Here is a 27,091-nt window from a genome sequence, read left to right on the forward strand (position 1 = left end):
GACGCTTTGGTATCTTTCATGCGTCTTTCACATCGTCTTTATGTCGTTTCTGAGGTTTGTTTTGGTTGAAATTCAACAGACGCTGGACTAGAATGACCTCAATATGGACCGATCTCTTCCTTTTTTCCTGCAGCTGTATATTTGAACGTTTAGAAGTTTTAAAGCATCATCATACTGTTTGTTGTGTGACCATTTTTATTTGACCAAGAGTCAAAAATAGAATTACACAAAATGTCGTTGGTTGAAATGTGACGTGGACATGTTTAGGTTGGATTCACTCATCTTTGCTCTTGTCGTATGAACATGAAACGAAACGAAATGAGATCTTTTTTACTGTTCCAATTAATGTCAATCAAACTGCAGTTGGTTGGTTTTGATTTAAGTCAGAATAACTTAAAAAAACACAGTTAACTTACACAATACAACACAACAATATCATGATACATCATAAAAAACATGATTTTTGATCGCATTTTGGAACCAAACTCTGCAAATGAATCTGCATGTAAAGCAGCAGCAGTATATTGTTGAAGGGGCAATAATCCTGAGCACTTCTGTCAAGGCCAACAGAGATCTGCATGACTTTAATCTAAATATACATCAGACTGACAGCAGCAGGTGAACACAGGCCTGCCAGACACTTGCATTCAATGATCACACACACACTGACATGTCCGTGTCCGTGTGTGTGTCCGTGAGCGTGTGCATGTCCTTGTTGGGTGTGGTTGGGGCTTGCATGACATTTCTCTTCACTGTGGATCAACATCTGAACCCGACGCAACCCAATTTTGGGTTTCTCCTCAAAGCCAGCTGGTCTGGCTTGAAATTCTGTGACTTTCGCTCATTTTTTGCACTTTTGCGTCTTTTTCTTTTTTATCAAGACTGACCCACAGCAGGTGCTGGAGGGTTCACCTTCCTGGAGAAGAGAGCTAGGACCGGTAAGTGATGAAAGAATCCGTCCAAATTTGAAAAGCTTCGGTGAGGAGAAAGTGGCCGACCGAAGTGGATGAAGTGCGACACTGGTGTGACACGACGCTTCGGTCCGTCTCGATTGGGAAATGTGGGCCTTAGAATAGAAAGATACAAATTTAGAGAGGTGGGCTTCGTTTTGGGACACGGTTTGCTTTCGTAAATAGATATGTTTGTCTAAGAGATGAATGTGGCGAGCAGGTCATCGTTGGCTAATATTATGTCAGGCATGTTTACGGCTCCTTTGACGACAAAAAGATCTCTGTCTGTGATTTGACATGTGGACTTTGTCCGTTGGAGACAGGTTAAATCGAAATAACTTCCAGTTCCTGTGTAAATACTGTATGTGTTTAATCCAGAATGAATCAGGATGATTCAAACTGCTGACCCTGTCAGCGCCGTCTGATATAATGAAAGACATATGAAGGGCATCTGAGGTGCCCACAAAACCCACAAGAACTCACCCAGTTTGATGTTGAATTTCAATGTAGAAATGATTTTTATTTGGTGCTCATTCAGATTTAGCATTGCATTCTGCTAGTGCGTATTATTGATCAAAATGAACACATGTAATCGGTGTTGGGTGTAACTAGTCATTTAATGTAAGTAAGGGATTACTCTACAGTTACTTCTGATGTAATTGAACTAAATACTGTGTAATATATTCAATATGAAAATGACATCAGAATTATGAGTCTAACTTTAAAGTGAAGGCTTTAATGCCTTCTCACATTTGTATACTTTGATCGGATAATAAGAATAATTTATGTAGTTATTTATTATTTATTTGAATGATATGATTTTAAAGAGGCGTTTCATGTCTTGAATCACTTAACCAATCAATGTTGATGTAGGATATAGAAAGTAAATGAATTCAATAGTTTTTGTATAGAGTGATATAATCTAATTCCAATAGTAATGAATTAATTTTCTTAGTAACTTACCCAACACTGAATGTAATGTTAAGATGCTCATCATCAATGTCTGGCAGAAACATCAAAATCACAACTTCTGATGAAAAAAAAACAATATATACTTTACTAAACACATTTTCTAAAAGTATATTCTATATTATAAAAACACACCACATATGTAAATCAGCAGGTGTGATCACCTCAAAATGTCCAATTTATAATTAATGAACGTGATGTTTATATTGCTTCATCTTCTCACTTGTTTATTATTTTATAACAGTCTATGGGGCTCTTTAGCATTCCAAACATTCATATTTTAATTTTTTATATTTTATTTAGTTTAGTTCGTTTCTCATTTATTAATGCAGTATTTAGCTTTTATGCTGCAAAAAAGCACAGTTGAATATATATTGTGGCTTGATGTGGTGTCATATGAGACAGAATACTGCTGTAATCTATATCGCTAGAAATCATACACACCAGCACGAGTAACAGCTCACCGGCTTACGAAATCCAGCTCGATGTGTCTGTAAGGCAAGTTTAGAGATATTTAGACAATATCTGAGTACTCATCACTACAACAGTAGAAAATATGTTTTCTGGATTTCTGAAGGCATTCACTGGGCAGCACATTTATTTATCAGAGAGACATGAAAACTGTGAGTTTTGGACATATATTGTATGCGTTTGGTGGATACCTAACTGCTTTACCGGCGGTTGAGCTATAGAAACATTGGTAAAAGTCACTAGCATGTCATATTACTACCGCCATTACATATAAAAAGCAACTTTGAACTAACTTTGCTGCAGTTTTGTATGAAATTCTGTCATGATAATGTCATCGCCATGTGCAGTTAATTGTTCCTGTACATTACAAACATATCCTGTGATGACAGAATGATCAGTTTGGCACTCTTCAAAATATTCACACCATCCTCAAAGTTTTCATGTAAATTAAATCTGTCGTTTGCTCAAGGAACTGGTTCCCCGTTGATGTTATTCTGCGTAATACGGCAGCACAATATTCACCAGTTTCTTCACGGACACTTTAAAAGTGCAGTTATATTAAACTCAATGTGTTGCTAAAGTTCACTTTGGAGGTTTAACCCTTACACGCGGCGTACTTGGCAAACTCCAGGGGAAATTCTTCATTGGAAAACAAGGCCCCCGAGGGTGCCTGACCCGTGTTGGTTTGCGGGTGTCAGCGCTTTAGAGCTCAATGTGCAGTGTCTCATAAAACACTCACAGCTTTTCTTGGACAGAACGGATACACTCTGTTTCATTTCCTAATGCTCATTTATCTAGATGAAAACTTATAGATTCAGTTCCAGCTGAATGAAGAAAAACTCAAGGCCTCTGAAGTGTGTTTAGGTGTAATACTCGAACTCACCGCTAGTCTTCAGTAATGAGTCACACAGCAGCACGTGTCTCTCAACACTCTCCAAACTTTACTGTGTGTGTGTGTGTGTGTGTTTTCATCCACTAATATCCCCAAAACTGACCATGAATTGAATTGAAATGATAATCTGATGAATATTTCACTTTTCTAGGTGCCAAACGAAGGGCCTGAAAGCCTCAGACACTCATTTGATGGAGATGAAACGGCAGTGAAGATTCACAGAGAGAAAAGTGTAAAGTTGACACAGAAGGTTTACAGCAAGTGATCGGTAAGAACAAAAAACATTTCTTTTTAGGTCATAAATAAAGATTTATTATGACTCATCGTTATTCATAGTTATAATACCACTTTTACTAAATTAGGAAGTTCAGGAAGTAACGAGGAAAGAAAAGAGCGTCCGTGTTTTTGAAAGAAATAAAGTTTGCCAACTCAAATAAGTTTTCTCGTTGTAAACATAAACACAATGTGCGCTCGTGTCCTAACACCAGACGCGACGCGACAGAATAGAGTGCGCTTCGTTGATAAACGCGTCGCTCGCGGGGTGTGAGGTTACTGTACGCATTAGATCCGCCCCTTTCAGAGAGAGAGAGAGAGAGAGAGAGAGAGAGACTCGTCCTTTCTCTTGTATGATGAACAAATGCTCATGCGTGGATCGCGAGGACATCTCTGAACGTCATCTAGAACCCTGGAGATCTTTTTCTTTGCTTTTATTCACGACGCCTTCACGTACACCGTTCCACGCGTCAAAGCCGATGAAAGACGCGGAGTTGAGTGCGCGCATTCTCACGTTGACGCGCGCATGAAGCTCTTTGACGCGGTCCTGGATTTGGAGAGCTCGTGAGGACTCCTGGTGCGCGTGAAGTCAGTGCGTAACAGAGTAAGTGGAAGTGTCACGATTCTGTGCTTTTCATTATTCTTACCTAAACTAACATTACAGGAGGACACACACTTTCACAACAAATACTGTAGTCATTCTGACAAAACTGAAAGTATCAAAACCATCGGTTACTATGTTTCAACTATAGTAGTATTCAGGGTTAATGTTCATAAGTGTGTCGTGGAAAAGCCTTTCATGCGTATCTCCTAAACCTCAAATGTCTTAAAATGAGAAGTTTTTCAAACACTGTTGTATGCAGCGTATTTTAATCCCTTTTCTTTTCTTAACACTGCGTTCGGTCTCAACACTCAGCAAGGAAGCAATAACTCTAACTGCTGTATTTATGTGATTAAACCTTCCTATTTATACCCGCTGTGGTATAAACAAGTTCATTTATACAGCGATGCCTATTGAAACTCCATTAAAGCTGCAATATTCAGAACGAGCTTCCCGGTGTGAAACGGTGACGTACTGGAAGAGAAAACTGCCCTTCCAATATCACCACCAAAGGCCAAATCTACTGGAGAACTTTCATCCGGTTCTGTTAGTAAACGGCACAGTTTATAAATCTTAGATGCTCTAGGACTCTTGGAATACTTTATGACTTTTAAAAAGCACCAAACAAGTTTAATATGAGGCGCAACACACGTGCAGAGACTCTGTTGCTGAACGTACGACGCACTTATTTGACGTTTCTTGACAGAGAAGCTGGTGTGTGAATGCATTCGTTCATATGACGTTACAGCTCATTTAGGGCTTGTTTTGTCGGAAAGAGCAGCAGATATTAAGTCAGTCGTTGTTTATGCGGATGATGTTAAATGGCTTTGTCGGTTTGTCATAATCGAGTTGATATTGTGGTATTGTATTGTGCAAGCGTATGTAAGTGTGTCGATTCTTGTGTTTGGTGGTTTGGGTGCTGGTCAAACCTTCATGACACGTTTTCTTCATAATCCACTGAGTGAAATGCTGAAACGTTGATCACGAAACTACAGATCGTATCTTCAAAATGAGTTTTCTTTTGTAAGCCGTTTGTGTTTATCTACAGACAGAGTGGTTGTAGTATTCTCATCTTGTTTCATGTGCATCTCAGATATTTCTCTTGAGAAAACGTGTCATAAATGTCCCAAACGTGTCTGTCATTGGAGTTTGAGAAGAGACGTCAACAATGTCTCAAACTGAGCTCAGATTCGTCTCGTCTGCCATCAAAAGTCAATATTAGTGAAGATCTCAATATCAACTCCATGATGATTTCACCTCAACGCTCTTCGCTTGAACATGAACTCATGTGATGGGTTTTGGTCTCCGCGTTCCATCCTCCAGTGTGAAAGTTTTGCACAGAGAACTCTTTGTACGGCGCTCTGTTAATCAGACATGTGTTAGTTAGGTGATATTTTTAGGGGTTCATAGTTTGACATGAGGTTAGCTGAAGTATTTAAAGCGACACGGGAATCCTGCGAGTTTCTTGTCGTGATGCAGACAGTCGACTCTTCTTCTCTGTGTGGATTGTGTGGATGTGTGCAGTTAGTTGAGGATTCTGCTGACGGTTTTCAAACACAAACCAGGTGTCCGTCATAACACAAGTGGACATTCCTGACCTCCTGACGCCTCACATGAGTCATAAAACACAAGTTGTGCTTCTGAATGCCATTCGCCGTTTGCGACACCTTTTCCTGATATCAGTTCAAATAAACGTCTGAGCTTTAAGCTCGACATAAATCAAAATATTACAGTTCTTGTTGTTTGGGGTCTGCAATCCCACCTCAGCCGTTATTTAGTTTTTTTGTACGAGGGAAGAAGTTCATCATTTTATTTTGGGTTGTGCCGTGTGTTTGGAAGAGGGAGGGGGAGTCTGTGGGGGCGGTCCCGCCACCGTTCCGGTTTACTCCCGAGTCTTGACGTCACGTCCTCCCCGCGTGCTCTTTCCCGTGCTGCTGTAAACACCCACATCCAGACCCCGGCTGACAGAACACTGTGTGACGTGAACAGAGCAAATCAAACATTTAGATTTGTAGAGAGAAAGAGACATCAGTGAAGCTTTAACATTAAGTTAAGAAGTCAAAGTGACTTCATGTGTTCATTCTGAGCCCGTCGAGAGCTGCTGGGACGTTACAGGAGCTCACGGCCGTCTGGTTTCTGCAGGACACTCACCTGCTGTGTGTGAGCGTGATCTTCCCAGCATCCCTTGCGCACGTTGCCAGCGGCTCGGAGAGCCACGAGACGAGAGCAAAGCCTCTGTCCTGAGATCTGCCAGCTGGCTAAATCTGTTCTTAACATCGGGCGGTCTGACGAAAGCACTCAGGGTGTCGATCACGGATCCCAGAGATCAACACGTGCGTATTTACTCCTGACAAATGAGATTAAACAAGACCCGACATAACATTTCAAATCATCTATTAACTTTATATTTTTTTAAAGTTACGGTTTTATTATCTTTCTCTTACACCGTATAGATCACCCAAAAATAGAAATGTTTACATTACTGGCTTCCCCTGTATGACCACAGAACCAGAGAGACATTTCTCCAAATATCTTCTTTCGTGTTCCACTGAAGAAAGACTCACTACAGGTTTACAAGCACATGAGAGTGAATAAAGACCACTGATTTTTATCTGTTTATATCGGTGCACAAAAAAACATGATCCAGAAGATCTCAATGAAAAGAGTCTTTATTTGAAATAATGAAGGAGAAGAGAGAAGAGATATTATAGAATGTGGACAGCCACAGTTTCAGTTGACTGTGGGTTTGGGTTAGTGGTAAAGACGACATGACACACACACACACATCACAGCTGTGCGACACACATTCACAGCAAAGGAAGCCATGCAAATAAACACAACTGAGCGAGATGTGTCATACATACAGACGTGTGTTGTGTATCAGTTAACCTGACTGCTTGATTTAGTACACCGTAAAAACAAACAATGGTTTACTTCATCAAAAATATCAAAACATCCATAAAACAACGTCAATTTGTTTCATAAATAAATCACTTTTGAAGCAGAAAGCTGAGGGTAATATTGCTCACAAGTTTTCGATAAGATGTTTGTTCAATGGGCAACGTAAATAATTTTCTTTCATGTCGAATTAAAAGCAAATGTTTCAGTGTTAAACCGAAGAAAGGAAGTCGATATGCATCAGGGCGAGAGAAGAGTGAACTTCTGTGAACTACTCCTTGAAATAAATCGATTTGGTTGTATTTTCTTCATGTGGAATAATATAGAGATTGAAGAGGCTCAGGTTGAGGTTGTGTGAAGGGGCGTCTGGGATCTGGTCTCATTCAGTGAGATGACTAACCTCCAGAGGTTCAGCACAGACAGATGCTTTCTCCTCTTTGTCCTTGAGAAGTTTTGAGCGGCAGGGGTGGGCGGAGCATCACTTGTCCCCATTCCGGCTCTGATTGATAAAGTCTCTTGACTTTTGACGTTCCCTTGATAGATACGGAAGTCATGGACTGAAGAAATCCTGAACACCCGTAAATCTGACTGAACTTGTGTTTGTCAACATTTTCAATATGATTTATTTGAAGACTGCTTGGCCTTGGTTTTGAGTAACTCGTGTTAGTTTACATATTCCTTCATTTTATGACTTTAATTCTTATAAACGTGTGTGCGTGTGACTAGCGAAACCCCTTTATCTGAAGCTTTAACTTTGGCACGTGTAAATAAAAACTTAACCCTCAAAACCTGTATGTGACTCATTCTTCAGTCGAACACAAATTATTCTTGTTCATATCACTGTAAAATTGTTTAGTTTTTTGTTAATTCAACTTATATCGTATTGTTAGTTAACATCATGCATTTGACTTTTACTTTTAAGTTGAATTCACTCAAAATGTTGAACCACCATTTATTTTACAGTGATGAAAGTGTGATTGTTATTTAATAAATATCTTCGTTCGTGTTCTGAAGAATGAAGAAGTATCCACAAAATGGATAAGAAAAGGCCACACATTAAATGCACGAATGATTTTATGCTGCGGTTTTATCGCCGAACTTCCCATTTACTGCTTTAAGAGGCATGTGTGATGTCACTTCCTTCCATGAGAGCGTCTGTGAAGAGTTCCCGTCATTATGTCCATCTGTGCGAGCTGCTGGTTGTTGTTTGTGAAGAGTCGCTTCCTTCTTGTAAGTTGGCGAGTGAGTCGTCTGACACCTCAGGGGTCTGTCGGGATCGGCTTCGACGTGCTCTGACAAGTTCCTCCGTTGCCTGGCACGTCTTCAGATGCCCTGACAGATAGTGATAATGAAGTTGTACAGGCTCCAGTATTAATGGTGTTGCGTGACTTTCATAAGGTTGTTTTTGTCAAATTTAATATCGGGGTTTTCAAATGTTTTGCTGTTTGTTTTCTGGAGGAATGATGGCTCAGATCGTGCCGGGGAATCTGGATGTTGTCCGGGGATGTAATGGCCCCCCGGGAGACGGTCTCAACCCTATCTAGGTGTTATCTGAGCGCTGTTTTATTTCCGTGGCACCGTGCCGTTCTTCTCGGGGGGGCGAGGAGGTATCTGTCCCCTCCTGTTGTCCCGGGGAGAGTCAGGCAGATTAACAAAGTGGCTTAATGTTGCACGTTACTCTCAGGAGATGTGTGCTCCTCCCCGTCTCTGTGTCTTTATCTTTCCGTCACATGGGTAAACACGCCATCATCTCTGACCTCTGAGCCACTGTCTCTGTCTCTGCATGTCCAGTTCCTCTGGGCTTTTACCTGAAAACTCCCGTCTGAAAGCCCCTCATGAGACACCATCTCACATCGCATCACATCACAGAAATAACTCGCCATTCACTGAACATTTAAATAATCACGTTATCTTTATTTTGAACAAGATTTCATTTATGATCATTAACTAATATTCATTTAATAAGTGATTTTTATTTATTGGATGAGATTTATTATTATTTATTAAACATTTGTATTATTGTTGTACTTTATTTAGTTTTCTTATTTTGCTAATTTAATGTTGTTATTTTATAGTTTTATTTATTTATCAACTGCAAACTCTTTTTTTTATGGTGCATTTAAGTTATGGTACACATTTTATGAGTGTGCAGCTTCTGATAATTGACTTAATGTTCATATATATTTCTTTCTCAAGTTTGTCTGACAGTTATTCGTGTGTAAAACAGCACATGGTCTTTAAGTTTAAATGTTTGTGTAGTTTTTATATGGTTTGGATTGTGTAGAAACAGCATTTCATTTCAATTTTAATGAATGAATGATACACAGCTATATCAATATACATGTGACATATGTCCATATGGTCTTCAGCTCCTTCTTGAACGGTTTGAACCTCTATGACAACAGTAGTTCTGCGTCTTTGAATCATCATCATCATGGTCTCGTGTAGTGATGGTTTAGTGGATTACGTGTCCTGAACTGCTTAAACTTGGGTAACGTGTAGCTCAGCGTGAGAATGCACACGGGACATCTTGAGGATGTAAAAGGCCGTAATTGGATGAATTTAACTGTAATTGTGTCTTTAACTCGATTCTGAAACTGACTTCTTTCCATGCAGAAAGCACGCTGAAACTGCTCGACTGATTTACATTTACTGCAAGTTTCTATTTTTATCGGTCAAGTGTGTGGTCATCAGCGCAGCCGAGCTGTTCTTTCCGATGCTTTTATCATTCGGTGTGCTTTTCAAATTCAAATGATCATTCCTGTAACTTCCTCGTCTGATGTGTCGATTGTTTTTCTCATCTCTTCTCCCTAATCTCTTCACATATCTCAGGCTTTTATCAGTCGATTTTAAGCAGAATTGAGAGGTCACACGCTGACCGTACCCTAGAAGTGTGTGTGTGTGTGTGTGTGTTTGCTCCTCTTCTTCAGACCTCATGGCTTTCTCTCATTTGCATCGTTACTTTTATTTCCTTGTGTGTATGTTTCATGTGAGACACGACTTCTCTAAAAGAGATCAGACCAATAAAACCTTTAAAAAATCAAAAGAGAATGAAATGAGTATAATTTTAATAAACACATGAAGAGTCTGGAGGTGTAATTGATTGAGGATTATAGGGGTGAAATAATAAAGTTTATATTGAGATCTTCACTAATATTATCTTTTGATCGCAGACGAGACGCATCTGAGCTCAGTTTCACACATTGTTGACGTCTCTTCACAAACTCTAATGACATTTATGACTCTTTTCTCAAGAGAAATATCTGAGACATGTGAGATTTAAGGAAAAGTTTCTAATTTCCTCTCCTTTAATCTGGTTTATGTTTAGAAGAAATCATTGTGATATTAAAGAGATGTTCTTGTTTTCTACTGGAAAATAAGACAAATATCCACATTTATAAAAGCCTTCATGAAACAAATGTGTAATTGTTTAGATTTTTTTGTGAAATCACACGTTCATCTGATAAGATCTCTGTCTCTCTGTGTCTTGTTTGTTCAGGAACGAATGCCAGAGTCTTGGAAGTAAGAGGAACGAGCACCGCATTGAGGATCAGAGAGAGAGAGAGAGAGAGAGAGAGAGGAAGGAAGGAGTCGAGAATACAGAACTATTGAAATAGGAAGGAAAACCAGACCGATAAAATGGGGAGGAAAAAGATTCAGATCGCACGGATAATGGATGAACGCAACAGACAGGTAAAGACATGATATCTTATTTGAAGGAATGGGATTGTTAATTGACAAAAATGTATTATTGTATACACACACACACACACACAGCATATGCATCACTTAAGGAAGTGTGTTCTGATGTGACGACAGCATCACAAGACACTCACAAGCTGAATTCTCACTCTTCAGCGGCAGTGCTGTCACCATGATGACATTTGGCTGACGATTAACTGTCTATTCAATTATTGCGATTATGGCGATTAATTGTCCGTTTAAAGGCTTTGACAATTATATCAATTAATAACAATAAAATTAATTCAATGCATCAAATATACAGTAGAGACATTAGGAAATACTATAAATAACATTCCCTATAGAGTGACCTTAACAGAAAAAACTGAGATGTGAGGATGATGTCATCTTGCTGTGTAGATGCAGAAAATCTGGGATCACTTTAATAAAACTCATAAACACAAAAAGTACAAATCTGATACTCAAATGATGAAGAAAGTTCAGATCAGAGGCGATGGATGTTAATTCTGCAGATCAACCTTGTTTTCTAAGGATTTACAATCATTGCGGTTATCTGAAATAATTGCGATAAGATGATTATTCAATAATTCTGACAGCCCTGTTCAGCGGCTGTGTTTAGTGTTGCTCATGTATGTTGTGCTTGTGACAAAAAAGCCAAACTAAACTTTGAGCCGCCATTTTATAAGTAATAAAATGTCTTGGAAGTCATCTACATTAACTTGCATAGCTAAAGGGAATTGCATAGAATTAAATCCTATTGGTCCACATTGACCCCATTTACCAATAAGGTCATAAGAAATAAATAGAATTTAAATTGTTTGTTTTATATCAGACCATTTTGCCTCGCAGGTTAATCTATCTTCCTTGAAAGCAAAACACTGATCCAAATACTGTACTTTAAAATCAGCGAATTGATGAGTCTTTAGTTTTTTTTTGGTCCGTATGTGAATATATGATTATATGAATCCCTCATAACAGCTGTCCTTACAGTAATTGTGATTAAAATACATTCCCAGAGAGATTGAAACAGATCAATATCAATCCGTTACTGTACATGACTGATCAAACTCAAGCGTGAGGGGACTTTACTTGCATTATTTCATTCATGAACTGCCATTTAAACTCCTATTTTTGTCTTTTTTTTGCGTCACATGGGTTAAACCACATTAAAAGTGAAGTGATGACTTTGGTCAGGCTGAATATGTTAAATATCTGTACAGGCTTTAATAGTTGTGAGATTTAACCCGTATAAAATATGTTGGTTCTCAATAATACGAGGCGGTTTATGATGGAGTCTGATAAGTGCGCGCGTGTCTCTTTAAGAGGTTTATTTGTTTGTTTATCCTCCGGTAAAATGTGTTCTGCGTGTTATTCTTTGGTTCTGAATAATGCCTCAGTGTTTAAGTGGACATCAGGATAAATGACCACAGAGCCCCCCTGCCCCCCATTGACCAGTGCAGGGCCGGAAGCCAAAGCAAAGCCATTGTGGAGGGGAAACCATTGGGCACTTCCTGTTATGACAGGAAATGAACTCAAATGTGTTTCCTGACCCCCACCCCCCCCCTTTCCCGTGCTTATATGAATTCTTCATGCCAGACGTCTTAACCAGCCGCGCGACTCTAATTCACCTCGTGTCCTTTACATCGAGTGTGTTGAACATTTGCAGAACACACATCAGAGTTGATCTCTACAACTGAAGTTAGTAGGAAACGCACACGCACACACACACACACACGTCTGTCTGAGTCAGAGATGTATAGTGGAGCACATGCAGTGTGTGAAAGGCCAATGATTTCTTCACGTGTGTGTGTGTGTGTGTGTGTGGGCGGGTGTGTTTCAGGCAGCATGTTTAAGACATCTGTCGTTGTGTGTGTGTGTGTGTGTGTGTGTAATGCTAATCGTGTGGAGGTGAGAGAGTCAGCGTGCACAGCAGTAGAAGTGAGAAGATCCTCCTGCAGGAGTTTGTTTGTGATGGAGCACATGACGTCTGAAGAACACGCCTGTGTCTTCTGCATGTGCACACAAACCAATAACATCTCATTCGTTTCTCTTCTTTAATGTTCAAAATCAACCTTGAGCCTCAAATGAGCTTTACAAGTGACTTGAGACTAAACGATATGAAACGGATTAGGCTTGGGCCGGTATGATAACCTTCATCAAACGTATCACAGTTTCACGGTATTGAAATAGCAACACTAATCATCACAGAACATTTGAGAGGTTTTGAATCCTTGACTCTTTCAAACCTCAATATACCTTGAAACCGCTATTCGGCCCATGCCTAAAACAGACTTAAAGTTTCACAAAACAGATGAGATGGACCATGGTTTAACTACACTTACTACAGGAAGCATTATTTCAAGTAATGGTCAGTGTCATTTTTAAAACAGCATGGTTAATGTTCATTGATGATTCAGTGAGGACATCTGAGAATAAAACGCTGTCGTGTGTACGTGAAACTTTTAAAAAGTGTAAAGGAAAAACCTTTCCATTTTTAATCGTGTAAACGTTCTCTTATCAGAGAAACATCAGAGAGAAGTCAAATGAGGCGTGAATGAGAACTCTATTAAATCTGTAAAAGAGCAATCAAAAGTTGTGAATGTATTTTGATGTTCCGGGCAGGTGTCCAGGAGCCCAGATGTCTGTTGGTCTCTCAGTGTCATCACAGATGGACAGATTGTTCAGTGTGGGTTTAAATGGTGTCTTTGGGAAATTGTCGACTGTCACTGAAACGTGTGTTACGCGGCCGGCGTTGGGGGTCCCGTGAACTCTGACACACAGTCTCTGTCATTTCGTGAAGCGCGCCGGCCAGAATTTCACCTTCAACTCTCTGATCTAAATTTAGCATGGCACGCAGAGACCTGATAGTCTCGAACCGGCAGGAATCTGTCAAACCATTGTGTGTTTTTCCAATGGCCGGGACCACGCACACTTACATGACAAAGTATACATGAGGCGTGCCATATATATATATATATATACAAACATATATACTGGATAATCTGGAGTTAAAGAAACTGTCTGTATCAACTCACACTCATATTATTCTACAGTAGACGATGACATATAACGTGGACTGAAGCTTTAAAAGGGAAACTAAAGAATAACAGATGTATCATAAAACAACCTCCGATTAACATCCTCTTGTTTTTTCTACAGGTTACGTTCACAAAGAGAAAGTTTGGACTGATGAAGAAGGCGTATGAGCTGAGCGTTCTGTGTGACTGCGAGATTGCTCTCATTATTTTCAACAGCACTAATAAACTCTTCCAGTACGCCAGCACCGACATGGACAAAGTTCTGCTGAAATACACAGAGTACAACGAGCCCCACGAGAGTCGGACCAATTCTGATATTGTGGAGGTGAGTTTCTCTTCGCTGTGACACTGATTCACTCAAGAATGACTGAAAAAGCCAAAACACACATGACTACTACACTTTTACTATAGTAAGACCATGGTACATTTCCGCAAGGGTTGGCAGCAAGTTTGTTTCAAAGACGATTTTCTCTCAGGGTTCGGCAAAGCGGTGAAATATATAATAACAGATACGGTGTTTCGTGATGTATGTTTGGTGGTCTGAAGCGTGTTGTACCGATTCTTACGACAGACGTTGATGATGATGGGATGAAGGGATGAAGACTTTACCGTGCATCCGCCAGAGCTGTGTTACACAACAGGCTTAAGTCAGCTGTCAGGTGGTCGGCGCTGAGATTTAACATCTCTCTTACTGCGTCAGGTAAAACTAATCAGACGACCAATAGAGCCAAAGCTGAAGCTGATCTCAGATCTGTAAACCCTTGACTTTGAGAAACAGCAGACTCTCACAGGGAAGAGAGGACTTGAAGCTTTCCCACCCCACATGCATGAAGGGCCATGACGCTCCCTGAGGGAGCGCTGGGAAAAATATTTCCCTGGAAAAGTCCCTGATCCAGGGAAAACACAGAGAGTCGTCCGTTGACTTGTGTTAGGTGCCACACAAACAAACTCTCTTAACAGGAACAAAAAACACACGCTGAAGACGAGAAACAAGCCTACAGATCAGTGATTCTCTAACTGATGTTTAAAGTGACCGTTCAGACAAAAATCTGTCACGTGTTCAAGCAGTGGATGTCAATAGGTTATCAACGTTCTTCGAAATATCTTCTTTCGTGTTCTTCATAAGTACAGTACAGACGCATTTGAACACACGGTCTCGTGTTTATCCGGCCGCTGGTGATATTGACACATGTGTTACACGCGTGGCCCTGAGGTCTGGCTTAGCTGAGATGGGAACGGAGAAACATCCGACTCCCTGCCAAGCCGGCGAGTTTAATCCCATTTCCTCGATTAGCCTAATCTGAAAACGCCCCTCGTAATCCTAAAGCCCTCGGCGTGCACCAGAACCCCCCCACACACACACACACACACACACACACACACACACACACACACACACACACACACACACACACACACAGCGTTTGATTTCTCCATAAGACGACCGATGTTAATGACTGTCAGAGGTGATGATGTTAATGGGATGAGGAAAGCTGTGTGTGCGTATGCTGCTTCTCTGGCGCTGGAAGATTTTAGATTTCACCCACACAAACCTCAGAGAAAACACGCCGACAGCGTTTGATATGACTGCAGACACATCACGAATTCAACTTTAAACCGGCCGTACGCCTCTGAATCATTTCTGTTCATGTAGTTGCATGTCATCACATTCTTCAGCGCTTCAATGTTTTGTGTTTTTAATTACCGCCTGCAATTCATTTATGTTTATGACTGGAAGTATTTTAATGCATTTCCAGCGTCCGTAAAAATGTATAAAAACGAATGTGCACTTATTTTAGTAAGTGTACTTCGAGTATATTTTGAAGAATACTTTATCTAGTCAGCACTAGTATAAACATATTTGGAAGTGTATTCTTTCAAAACTACTTTGAATGAAATTGGCCCCCTTATAGTTTACAGAAGTGTACTTGTAAGTGTGTTTTTCTGAGTAGAACAAATAAAGTTAAAGACAACTGTAGAAAACATACTTTCGTACTTTTAGTTTAAAAGAAGTATACTACAAATTATTGATCTACTTTTGAGCTGAGGGTTGATGATGATTGACACATTAAATCTGTCAATCAGACGACATCATGAGGACTCTTTACACTCCAAAACCTTTCATTTATTATATATACACACACATTTATGTATATCTTACATTATATTTAGGCATTACGCTGCATAAACAATAAAGCGGGTCACTATTATATACTACGAGGACCCGCATCACCCTGAAGGGTTTATTTGTAATGACGCTTAACACGTAAATACATTTATGAATGAATTAATCTATAGGCAAATAAGTATTGTTAGTTTGTTTAAATGTGAGACTGTTTTCTAGAAAGATAAGAAGCGTTTTGTTTTGTTAATCTAATATGTGTGCAAAAGAAACCGTAAAACATGACACGGAGAGTAAAGAAGTCAACGCCGTACGCCGTTCATCTAGGCAGGAATTTCACCCGATAGAGACGTCTTTGTTTAGCCTTCTGCTTCACAAAGGGGTTAACACGAGTTTACTGCTTCAGCGTGTTGTGTTTTGCTCTCTTGGCCCGAGACGTGCGGTTATTTATACGATTTTCACATTCTTTAACTCGCTGCCCCTTTTCCGTTCTCCGTCCCGCTTCTCAGAGCTGCTGAAACGAGGAGCAGACGCCCAACTTGTGTGCCAGACCCCCCTCTCTGTTCCAAGCCTTTGTGATTTTTATGCGATCCCTCCCCATTAAATGCCTGAAAAGCGGTAGTTTACTAAAAATAGAAAGCGGCACATCTAAAAATAGCTCCGGTCCGCCAGCAGTGCCAAAGAAAATGGAGAAGAATGGGCGTGTGGAGTACTGGAGAGAGAGAGAACGTCCGCCCGCCCGCGTCACAGACAGATGTGTTCCTCAAATCAAACGCGTTAGACATTTTCAGACTTTCTTCAGATTATGTGACTTCTCTCCTCACACGCTGGCGAGCGGCTCGTATCTGCCATCTGTTCAGCTATGTAAACTTGAAAACGCGGTGTGAAATTGAAGCGTGCGGTGACCTCGGCCCACATATCGTGTCATTGTTCTGATGCGCTCATGCCTAAAGTCTCAAACGCAGTATTTATCGCCCTGTTTTCTTTCTCCTCCGTTGAACGACATCACAGGGCGGTTTTACATTCCGACATTAATCTGAACCTTGTTGCGTGAGTCAGGTTTTCCGAGACCCGAGTTGAGTTTACTGCGAAGCTTCTCAGGTCTCTGTACAAATATGTGCTCTTTGATAAGTCAATGAGAAGACTAAAGCTGTTCATCCATGGATAGCGACGGCTTTATTTCTCACTCACGCCAGTCTGGTCATTATTATAGACAGTGAGGAGCTTTGTGTTTAAAAAATTGACCATGAATTATAATGGACTGCTTCATGCGTGTTGAGTGATCACATGATGACATGCTTGTGTGCTGTAATGTGTTATTATTTACAGCTTAACAACCGGAGGAAATTGATTCATTATTAATATCAGTCACTTGTGAGTTTTTTTGTTTTTCCAGATTGCAGTCCCACATTTGGGCTTATTGTTTGTGACGGACATTGTTTTTTACATTTTTAGACCAGAAACAAACTTTACAAAGATGTTTTAACGTAATTTTTAATATTGGCTTTTATATTTATTGTAATCTTAATTCATTATTTATACATTTTATCTGTACATCTTTAAGTTTCATGTGTTTCTTTCATTTCTATTTGAGTTTTGGTTTAGTTTCGCCTAATCATTTTAGTGCCTCATCTTTACTTCTTTCCAATTTTCATTGTTACAAAGCAGCTGTACAAGAAAACATATGGACTGTAAGACGTTTTTAAATGTTGTGTTTATGTTGACAAATGCCGATCTGGAATAGGTGGCGATTTGTGTGATAGTGTGTTCTGATCCATGTACTGTTGGCGACAGATCTCTCTAGAATAATCCTCAAAGAAACGTTGAGTTTTTCAGTCTGACATCATCTGTGAAGCACGAGTGATGGAGAAGTGTCACCAATCAAAGCACCGCAGAATACAGAACGTTTGCTTTTTCACCTCAACCCATTTTGTAAACGCTCTTCCGCTCGTCCAGCGTGCCGGTTTGGAGAGAGTGCCGAGGATGTGCTCCCTGCGGTAATTACACTCTTTGGCGTGTTTAATACCAAACACACATCCCTCGACTCGTGGCAGTAAAAGAGAGGGTCTTTGATTCCATATTATAGGGTACTGAGAGCATCAAAGGAGGTAAATTACCCAGCAGTCCCCAGTGTGGCATTTTCCAAACGTTGGCCAGCTGCTGTGGTCGGAGCAGCTGGCGGAGAGGAGCCCTGGAGGCGGCTCAGACTGTGCCACACGTTGACCATGTGACCCGCCGCAGGAACGGAGGGCGTCCCCGCTGGATCACCCAAAACCTGGACTTTCTGCTTAAAATGAGACCGGCATTCGCTTTCCACCCAGATCCAGATGCTTTACATAAACTCACACTCGTGCTTATTTCTGCTTCAATTTGTCCTGGTTTTTCTTTTTTCTGACTTTATCAACGACGTTTTGAACGTATTCCGTGATGTTTCTGTGTTTTAGGTTTTGTACTGTTCCACACTTCTGTACATAGTGTCACGCTCAGTTTATGACTTAAACCAACAACTTTACACAAACACACACACACACACGCGTCTGATGATGTGGAATCATTCTGAGAAGTATGAACCTCTAGAGCTGCGACACCACGAGACGAACAATCTCTTAAATCTGCCTCTGTTTTGTAATGTGTGTGGATCTTCTCTTATTTATTTTTATGAATTATTTGTATATTTTAATAGTGTTTCTGATAGTGGACATAGTAATAAGGTCAAAGTGTTGTACCATTACACTTAAAGGGCTCTATTTTCAGGATCTAAGCTCATGGTCCAGGCACCAACGGTTGCCCTGATGCTCTCAATGAGTAATGGGTTTTGTTTGGGCGTAGTGTGCAATAAACCAATCAGAGTATCATCTTCCTTTCCCTTCAAGAGCCAGTTTGCTCTGGCGGATTTGATATTTACACGGCGGCATTGGTAAGAGCAAAAACACTTTGCGCCGAGTGTCCGATAGGGCCCAAAGTATGCTTATACCATGGTCTGTTTAAATACTGGATTCTGATTGGCTTGGAGGGTGTGCATTAAAACCCTTTAACGCACGGGCAGTTTGATTACATTCAAAATAAACTGGTTTGATCTAAAGCTTCACTGTAAACATCAATAACAGCTTTAGCTTGGCTAATGACCGCGATATAAGCGTGATAATCCACAGCTAGCAGAGCGTTAAAGGGTTTTAATGCATTCCGCGGAGGCAAGTACTAAAAGTTCACTTTTATGAACGTGAAAGAGTTTTAATCCCAAGCAGAATTCAAGTAGGACACTTAAAAGTTTACTACTAGTACATACTACATGAAGTATACTTGGACCTTGAATTAAACTTAAGGTACGCATCTTTTTGTACGGGTTGCTGGATGTCAACAACGGCGTCTTGTGTTTCACTTTAAAGCATTTAATGAACAACATCAGTGACAACGCTGATACCTAAATGAGAACGGAATGAGCCGGTGGGGTGTGTGTGTGGCTCTTCATCTTTGTCCTTGTTTAAAGTGTGAGGTGAGGTGAGACCACCCAGAGCACGAGGTGACATCGCTCCGTCCGTCAGCTGCGGGCAGTTAAAGGTCTCGGCTGCAGTCTCAGCTGTCCACACTTAACACCTGCCATTCGCCGACATCATCATTCCTCAGCTGAAGGTTACTGTGTAGTGTGCTATATAGGACGCTGTGTCTACATGCGGACGGTGCGCGAGGGAGACGATATGAAGCTCTAGTTTAATTAGGATCAAACCTCCATAGAGTTGAGAAGACTGAGAGCTCCTCTCTTCTGTTCGCTCATCTTCTATAGATGAATAGAGCTCGGCGCTAGCAACACACAGGTTACGGGTTTGATTCTGAGGGAACGGGCACAATTTAATGTTCATTTCATTGCTGTCTAAGAGAAGATGTGTCCAGATCGTGTCCATGAGAAGTGACTCTTGGTCTAAAGCGGTCTGTGCTGATGTCAGGCGATGGAGTCGTGTTGCTAATGGTGAATTGGAGGTCTCGGAGACCCTCGGACGGCATGATGAGGGTGCACGGTGTAGAGTTTCCAAGCTGCTAAAAAAGCCTTCTACGGCCATCCCTTGGGTCCGGGGCTGTGATTGGCCGACACCTCTGCTCCTCCCCCTGAGCTCAGGAGATTTGTTGGACAGGTGTTAAGTCCCTGACAGGTGCACATCTCTTGAATGAGTGAAATGACTGGAGATCACGAGTGAAGCCGCACCAAACATGACTCTGTCATTACAGCAAGAGAAACATAGATGTATGTCCATCATATATATTATTCTGTTTAACTGTTTGTCTCCATGAATGCGAAAGTTTGAGGTTTAAAAACGACTATCACTACACTGCAGAAATGACTTTCTTACTTAGTATATTTGTGTTGTTTTCCAGTACAAATGTCTAAAGATTCTTGAAGCACAAATTCATTGAAATGTCATATTGTTTGTTCATCAAGAAAATGCTTCTTGATTCACATTTGTACTGGAAAACATCACAAAAATACTAAGAAAGAAAGACATTTTTGCAGTGTGCCACCGGAATGACAGATTCACAGCAGGAAAGGTTTGATTTGTGTTTCAGTATCGCCCTCGTGTGGTCAAAGATGAGATGACACCTCACTGTGACTGTTGTCAGGTTGTGACTGTAGTTTGTGTGTGTGTGTGTGTGTGTGTGTGTGTGTGTTTCAGACGCTGAGGAAAAAAGGTCTCAACGGCTGTGATAGTCCTGACATTGATGCTGAAGATTCAGGCCACAGTCCAGAATCTGAGGACAAATATCGCAAAATCAACGAAGACATTGACCTGATGATCAGCAGACAGAGACTGTGTGTGAGTGCTCAACTGGGATTTATTATTGTGTTTCTATTATTCAAGTGTCACACAACCATACACGATATGTCCTGAAATGCTCTCCTCGCAGTTTCAATACTTCCGAGAAGAAATGAAAACATTTAAGACTTAGAAATGAAGATCGAAGAGTTTACATCACAGAATAAGTAGAAACATATATGTATAAGTAGTATGCATTTGACCTACGTCGATTAACTTAAAGTTCTTTACATATCGTTGATCAAACAGATATATATAAAATATATATAGAATACATGATATTATTGTATGGATGTACATTAGAGATATCTGTATTAATGTCTATGGGTTGTAATCAGATTATTACTATTAATATGTATTTCAGGGTTAAGGTTTCTTGTATTATATTGTGTTGGGCGATTCCAGTGCATTTTCACAGAATTGCAACATGGGTTTTGTTTTCTAGGCGATCCCCCCGTCTAGTTACGACATGCCCGTCTCAATCGCTGCGAGCAACCCCAACAGTCTGATCTACAATCACCCCGGAGCGTCTCTGGGTAACCACAATCTGCTGCCTCTGGCCCATCCATCCCTTCAAAGAAACAGCATGTCTCCTGGACTAACCCACCGGCCCCCGAGTGCAGGAAACACAGGTACTGACCCCACCCGTCCCGCTTGACCCGTCACTCCAGACACACTTGCATTAGCAGAGGACCACCAACACATCCAAACACACCGCGCATGTATTCAAACAGCCCATACACATCATTACATACTGTACACTCAAATAGTGCTTTCGGTCGGGTGGGTAATATAAACACTCGGAGAAACTGGTTCTGTGGTGGAGGTTTCATCGGGCGGAGGTGCGGTCAGCTCTGGATTTATCCAGACACATTATATTCCTGAAAATTGTTCATGGGCGTTTCTGTAACTACACACACTTTTATAGGTTTCATTTATTTGATTCAAGCTACGGACGTTTGTTGGTATTGCTTCTATCTTCTCTATTTTTAAATGTTTATTGTATAGATTTTATAGCTGTGCACCCGTTCCAGACGCAGAACAAATATGAAGAAAATATTTAATTCATACACTATATTTAAACTATATTAATATGAACACATTTTTATAATAAAACATATAAACAAGTAAAATGTTAATTCTGCAAAAATGTGTCTTGATTTTCTATTTTGTTGATGCCTAAGTTGCTGTAATAATGTAACTTGTTTGACAAGAAGAAAAAAGTGTGAAGAATATTTGTGTGAGAAGAAATTATTGAAATTATAATTCAACAAAATGATTCAGGATATATAAAATGGCAGATATATAATTATTATGGATTTAAATTGTGTGTGCGTGCGTGTGTTATCAGAGGCATAGACACAAGGTCAGAGTGCTGTTGTGTGGTGATGTTTGTGTGGGAAGTTGTGGGTTTGTTATGATTGTCTGGCGGATCTATTTTGTGCTCCGCTCGACCGCAGTGTCTCTCCTGTCATTATTCTTCGGCCTCCCGCTACACTTTGCTTCGTATTACAGGAGCAAAACTAAATATGAGTGTTGGCACGGACGGCGACGTCTGAGACTTTGAATGGTTTTTCTTGGCCAGTGGAATCTTCTCAATAGGGCTGAGCAGGGGTTTGTGGGCACAACTGGACTTACACATGTGGTTGATGGAAGAAAGCGTGAGCTGGAGCGCAGGAAAGAGGCGTCAGTCAGGCGTGGCGTTCGCCTTCGCAGCGTCAGTTTTGTTTAACGTCTGCTCTTTTATCCTTAGGTGGCCTCATGGGTCCAGATCTCGGCGGTGGAGTGGGCACCAGCGCTGGTAAGAGTCGTGTATATATATATATATTTATCATACATGTATGTTTGTTGTTGGAAGACTCAAAGCTTCTCTGCGCTTGGCTCGGTTCCTCCCCGGATGTTGATCCAGCGAAACCGCTATAGGATGTTGTGGCAAAGGGTCTTAAATAGTGTATTTAAAGAAGTGCTTCACAAAAATCATCTTGCAGTAAATTCTGATATCATGAAGCTGTCAACACCCGCGTGAGGTGAGAGGAAACGTAACGTTAACGTTTAGGAAACTTTGAGATTCTTAAAAGTCTTTCAAAAGTTACGAGCTGCACTTGGTTTAAAAGATGAAAACGGTTAATTTGGCAAATAGATGAGGAAACCACCAACACTGAGCAATATTCATTCAGAAAGACCCTTCATTAATAAAAGGATTGATCTTGAGTAACATTTAAAAGAACTCGTGTCATGTGAAATTTTACTTAAATTTTGACAAATCGGGTCTCTGTCTGTGAAAATCCCATAATCCCATTATAAGATTAAGAGCATTAAATAAATCACAGCCATAAAATGTGTCGTGTTTATTGCTCTATATGAAAGATTTTGATATAACGTAAGAGTACTTAAATGTGCATTTAAAATATGATAAATACTGGAACTCACTGAATATGACTCCACATTTGATTATTTTGCACAAAAATACCATACATTGGATTTCTAAACATTTCTTTAAATCTTTAACAAAGATCTTTAACAAAGATCTGTCAAAGATATCAAGGTTATATTTGTACGTATTGTTCTTTACATTACACAGGATGATTATGACTTCAGTTGGGTTTTCACAGACAGGCTCACAAATATTGGAGCTATTAAAGAACTTTACATTTAACATTCAAATACAGATTGTTTGGATATTTATCAATAACACTATATGAGTTAAAAACCCTTTTTTGAACAGGGAAGTTCCTGAATTGTGAATTTATTGGGTCGAAACTCTTGTTTAGTTAAAACCAGTTTTTTTCTTGTTTCACAGGGAACGGTTACGGAAACCACCGCAGCTCCCCCGGTCTGCTGGTCTCTCCGGGAAACATGACAAAAAACATGCAGGCCAAATCTCCTCCACCCATGAACATGAACAACCGCAAACCCGACCTGCGCGTCCTCATCCCCCCCGGATCCAAGAACACCATGCCCTCCATCGTAAGTCCACACACCATTCCCAAGATATCCTAACGGACACCAAATCTGTTTTCAAGTAACGATCATTCATATTAATTCAAGATACATTATACTGTACTTGACATATTAAATATAAGTTAACTTCACATGTAAACTTCATCTCCTTTGAAGATGTTTTGGATAAGTCGTGAAGGCAGTCCGTCTCTGTTCTGTATTCGGATAAAAACTTCTGTGATGAAGTGAAAAATACATTTCTAATTGAATTCCATTGTTTTTAATTGCCTGCCAGTCAGAGGATGTGGATATGTTACTGGTAAGTGTCGGTGTTTTACAGGAACACAGCAAACACACAAACACAGGCAGAAAGTTTAAATGCACATCCACTCAACCCCGTCACATTCCCCTGTTGCCAAGAGGACCGCTTCACTGGTCCCCATAGCAACAGTAAGACCTCCGCAGATTGGATGGAGGAGTAATTACCTGTCACTCATGTCACATGATGTATTATATAGTTAGGCTGAGCATATATGACACCACCCGTGGATTTACTTACGATTGCTTTTTACTGTTTTAAAAATATTTAAATTATTGTTTTTTAGAACCAGAGAATAAACCACTCGCAGTCTGCCCAATCCTTGAGCACCCCAGTGGTGTCTGTGGCCACGCCCACACTGCCGGGACAGGGGATGGGCGGATACCCATCAGCCATCTCTACCTCATACGGTACAGGTAAGAGCAAATGAACTTTTACTTTAAAGTCCCATTGAATTAAATAAAAAAATCTTGGAATATTGCAGTGTTTATTGTTAATAGTTTATCAATGTGGGTCATTTTCTTTTTTTAATTCTCGTGCCCTCATAAGTTAAAATCTAAAAATGCACTTCTTTCCTGTAATGACTATCCATATTAAAAACTTATGCTAGACGGCTTGGGCGGAGCATCTGTAATCTCCTCCCCTTCAACCGTCAGTCTGGTTTCAGACAGACTTCTTTAGACTTTAGTACGTTGATTTATTCGTGACTGCAGTAATTGAATACTACTACTTAATATATTTGCACATATTGTTATGTGTATTAAAGTCATTTAGTGGATGCTTTTGTCCAAAGCGACTTACAAAGTAGAGGAAAACTAAAGAAGAAATTTGTGCAATAAAAGAACAACGATGCATAGGTGCAGTAAAACTGGTCTCAGTTAGTCCAAGCTAAGAATTTCTTCTTTTGGTTTATACAGATTTAGGGCGCATGTGACTGTTTGCAGAACGTCAGTTGGCCACAAGGTGGCGCCATTTAATCACCATCCCTCAACAAAACAGTTTGTGTTGATCAGAGTTTTTTCTCTTTCTAGAATATTCCCTCAGCAGTGATCTGTCCTCTCTGACGGCTTTCAACAGTTCAGCTTCTCTGCATCTGGGCTCAATGAGCGGCTGGCAACAGAACATTCAACACTCTGGTCTCGGACATTTAGGGTGAGCATCACCTGACCCTGTGTGTCCAAAAACCCTGTGCATGTATACTGCGACCGTTTTTTCATTTAAACAAGTGTTGGACCGCAGTGAAGTACGTTTACTCTATGCTTTAGAATACAGTAAAGTAAAACCAGTACAGTAATATTCTCATACATTACCTTAATACACGATTTACCCTTAATTCTTGAGTACAATAGACATCTTGAACTTGAAAGCGTGAAAAAAACACACGGTTCTTTAACTTTCTCTTCATTCTCACCTGTCCGTTTTATAAACCCATGCACGTGCTCAAGCGTCTCTCCTCTCTCCCCGCAGGAACTGCACCAGCGCACAGTTATGTCAAAGCTCCACCCTCTCCCTGCCGTCCAATCAGAGCCTGCACATCAAGTCGGAACCCGTTTCTCCTCCCAGAGACCGGGTGGGGGGAACCCCGGTGGGCGTGTACTGCCATCCTCCGCCCCCCCAGCAACAGTCTCAGGCGGGTCACCTGCGGCAGGATGCGGGCCGCTCGCCCGTCGACAGTCTCAGCAGCTGTGGCAGCTCGTACGAGGGCAGCGATCGCGAGGAGCACCGCGCCGACTTCCACTCGCCCATGGGACTGCTGAGATCGGCTCAGGACGAGCGGCAGAGCCCGTCCGTCAAACGCATGCGTCTGTCCGAGAGCTGGGCCTCGTGATCGCTCAGGGAGAGCTTTTCACTTTAGTATTATATTTGTTTCTGCAGCGTGTGAGTGCTACAATAAGTATTAAAACAAGATATGTATAAGATAAACGGGGAGGGTGGGCGTGTTTGTGATTTGGGGTTGGGGGCATGGGACATGCATCGCTTGTGCCACGTGTGGGGAAACCAAAAAAAAGAAACAATATATATATTTATATATATATATATATATATATATATATAAAAATGCAGTATATATATATACATGCAGTTTTGCATACGGATGTGTGTATGTATGTATGTATGTATGTATACAAGCGTACAGGATAAAGAAGAGAAGTCTGGTACTCTTATTTGGTAAAGCTACTTTTTAGTTCAGTAATATATATAATGCATAATTAAACTATTAAAAGATGCATTGCATGCGTCTCTGGTTGTAATATTTCCCCTTAGGAATCGCGGGGCCTTTACGTTCACGATGGATGCACACTAACTCGCAAATGTATGTTATCACAGACGCTGTTGTGTTGCAGGTTCAACGTATTTATGTAAATAGCGGACGATGAGGCTTTTGGGTAAATAAGCTGCCAGGATTTGCAGATTTATATACCGTTAATGGAGTGAGAGAGAGTCATCACACATCAGGGCCCGGGGCTGAGGAGAAACACATCATTTACAGGAAAAATTCAATCTGGAATTGTTCTGAATGAAAACTATAAATGAGACGTCTAATGTCAATGTTGTTGAGCCGTGTTAACAACTTTCAAGTTCTCTGGGTCTTGTATTGCCTATCCCAGGTGGAAAAGATATGTACAATACATTTTGCTTATATTTTCATAAAAAAATGCAGAGCATTTGTTGCTACCTGTTGACCACGAGTCATAATGTGATTTCAAGCTTTGCCGATGTTGAACAGAGAGGTAAAGCCGTGTGAGAGCTCCAATAATAAAGCCATATCAACAGTTTATCATCCGTGTGTCTAGACTGCTTTGTTTGCACGGCACTGACTCTCTCACACATCTGACCGATGACCCAAGCTGCTGGGGTTTGACCGTATTCATCAGCTGGTTTCAGATCATTGTCAAGTACATGACTGTGCTGGGCTTTGGTCCGTACACCCAGACTTTAGACTCCTTGGAGATTCTGTACACACCAGAAAACACATTCAAATCAATGAAAAATATGTTCTAGTGTGTGTTATCTGTTCATAGAGCTGTAAACTGATTGTTTTGTGCTGCAACATCGAAACTAACAGAAAGAAAAAGTATTTGTTAGTATTTTGTATGTTTGATCATGAGT

General features: G+C 40.6%; 1 protein-coding gene across 5 annotated transcripts; it reads left to right on the forward strand.

Moving 5' to 3' along the window:
- Positions 1 to 751: 751 nt before the first annotated feature.
- On the forward strand, positions 752 to 26,758 carry mef2ca (myocyte enhancer factor 2ca). 5 transcript variants are annotated; one of them, XR_013786172.1, is made up of 12 exons: positions 3,253 to 3,336; positions 3,434 to 3,550; positions 10,554 to 10,747; positions 13,916 to 14,119; positions 20,581 to 20,721; positions 21,167 to 21,353; positions 22,475 to 22,522; positions 23,522 to 23,688; positions 24,267 to 24,396; positions 25,012 to 25,132; positions 25,448 to 25,858; positions 26,326 to 26,757. XR_013786172.1 is itself a non-coding variant. In XM_079447869.1 (11 exons), the coding sequence occupies exons 3-11, from the start codon at positions 10,694 to 10,696 to the stop codon at positions 25,806 to 25,808; spliced, it is 1,413 nt and encodes a 470-aa protein (XP_079303995.1). In that variant the 5' UTR covers positions 752 to 938; positions 3,434 to 3,550; positions 10,554 to 10,693; the 3' UTR covers positions 25,809 to 25,980. The 5 variants fall into 5 exon arrangements, 3 of the variants coding, with proteins under 3 accessions (XP_079303995.1, XP_079303996.1, XP_079303994.1); XM_079447869.1 differs by lacking the exons at positions 3,253 to 3,336; positions 26,326 to 26,757 and adding an exon at positions 752 to 938 and having other exon boundaries at positions 25,448 to 25,980; XM_079447870.1 differs by lacking the exon at positions 26,326 to 26,757 and having other exon boundaries at positions 3,278 to 3,336; positions 25,448 to 25,980.
- Positions 26,759 to 27,091: the final 333 nt, after the last annotated feature.

This window comes from Barbatula barbatula, assembly GCF_947034865.1.
Source record: "Barbatula barbatula genome assembly, chromosome: 24".
Lineage (NCBI taxonomy): Eukaryota > Metazoa > Chordata > Actinopteri > Cypriniformes > Nemacheilidae > Barbatula > Barbatula barbatula.

What these genes read in the sequence shown, in the direction of transcription:
- mef2ca (XM_079447869.1), top strand. Translation starts at nt 10,694, where the DNA reads ATGGGGAGGAAAAAGATTCAGATCGCACGGATAATGGATGAACGCAAC. An exon ending in CCAATTCTGATATTGTGGAG is followed by an intron (nt 14,120 to 20,580) that starts GTGAGTTTCTCT and finishes TGTGTGTTTCAG; the next exon opens with ACGCTGAGGAAAAAAGGTCT. An exon ending in TGGAGTGGGCACCAGCGCTG is followed by an intron (nt 22,523 to 23,521) that starts GTAAGAGTCGTG and finishes CTTGTTTCACAG; the next exon opens with GGAACGGTTACGGAAACCAC.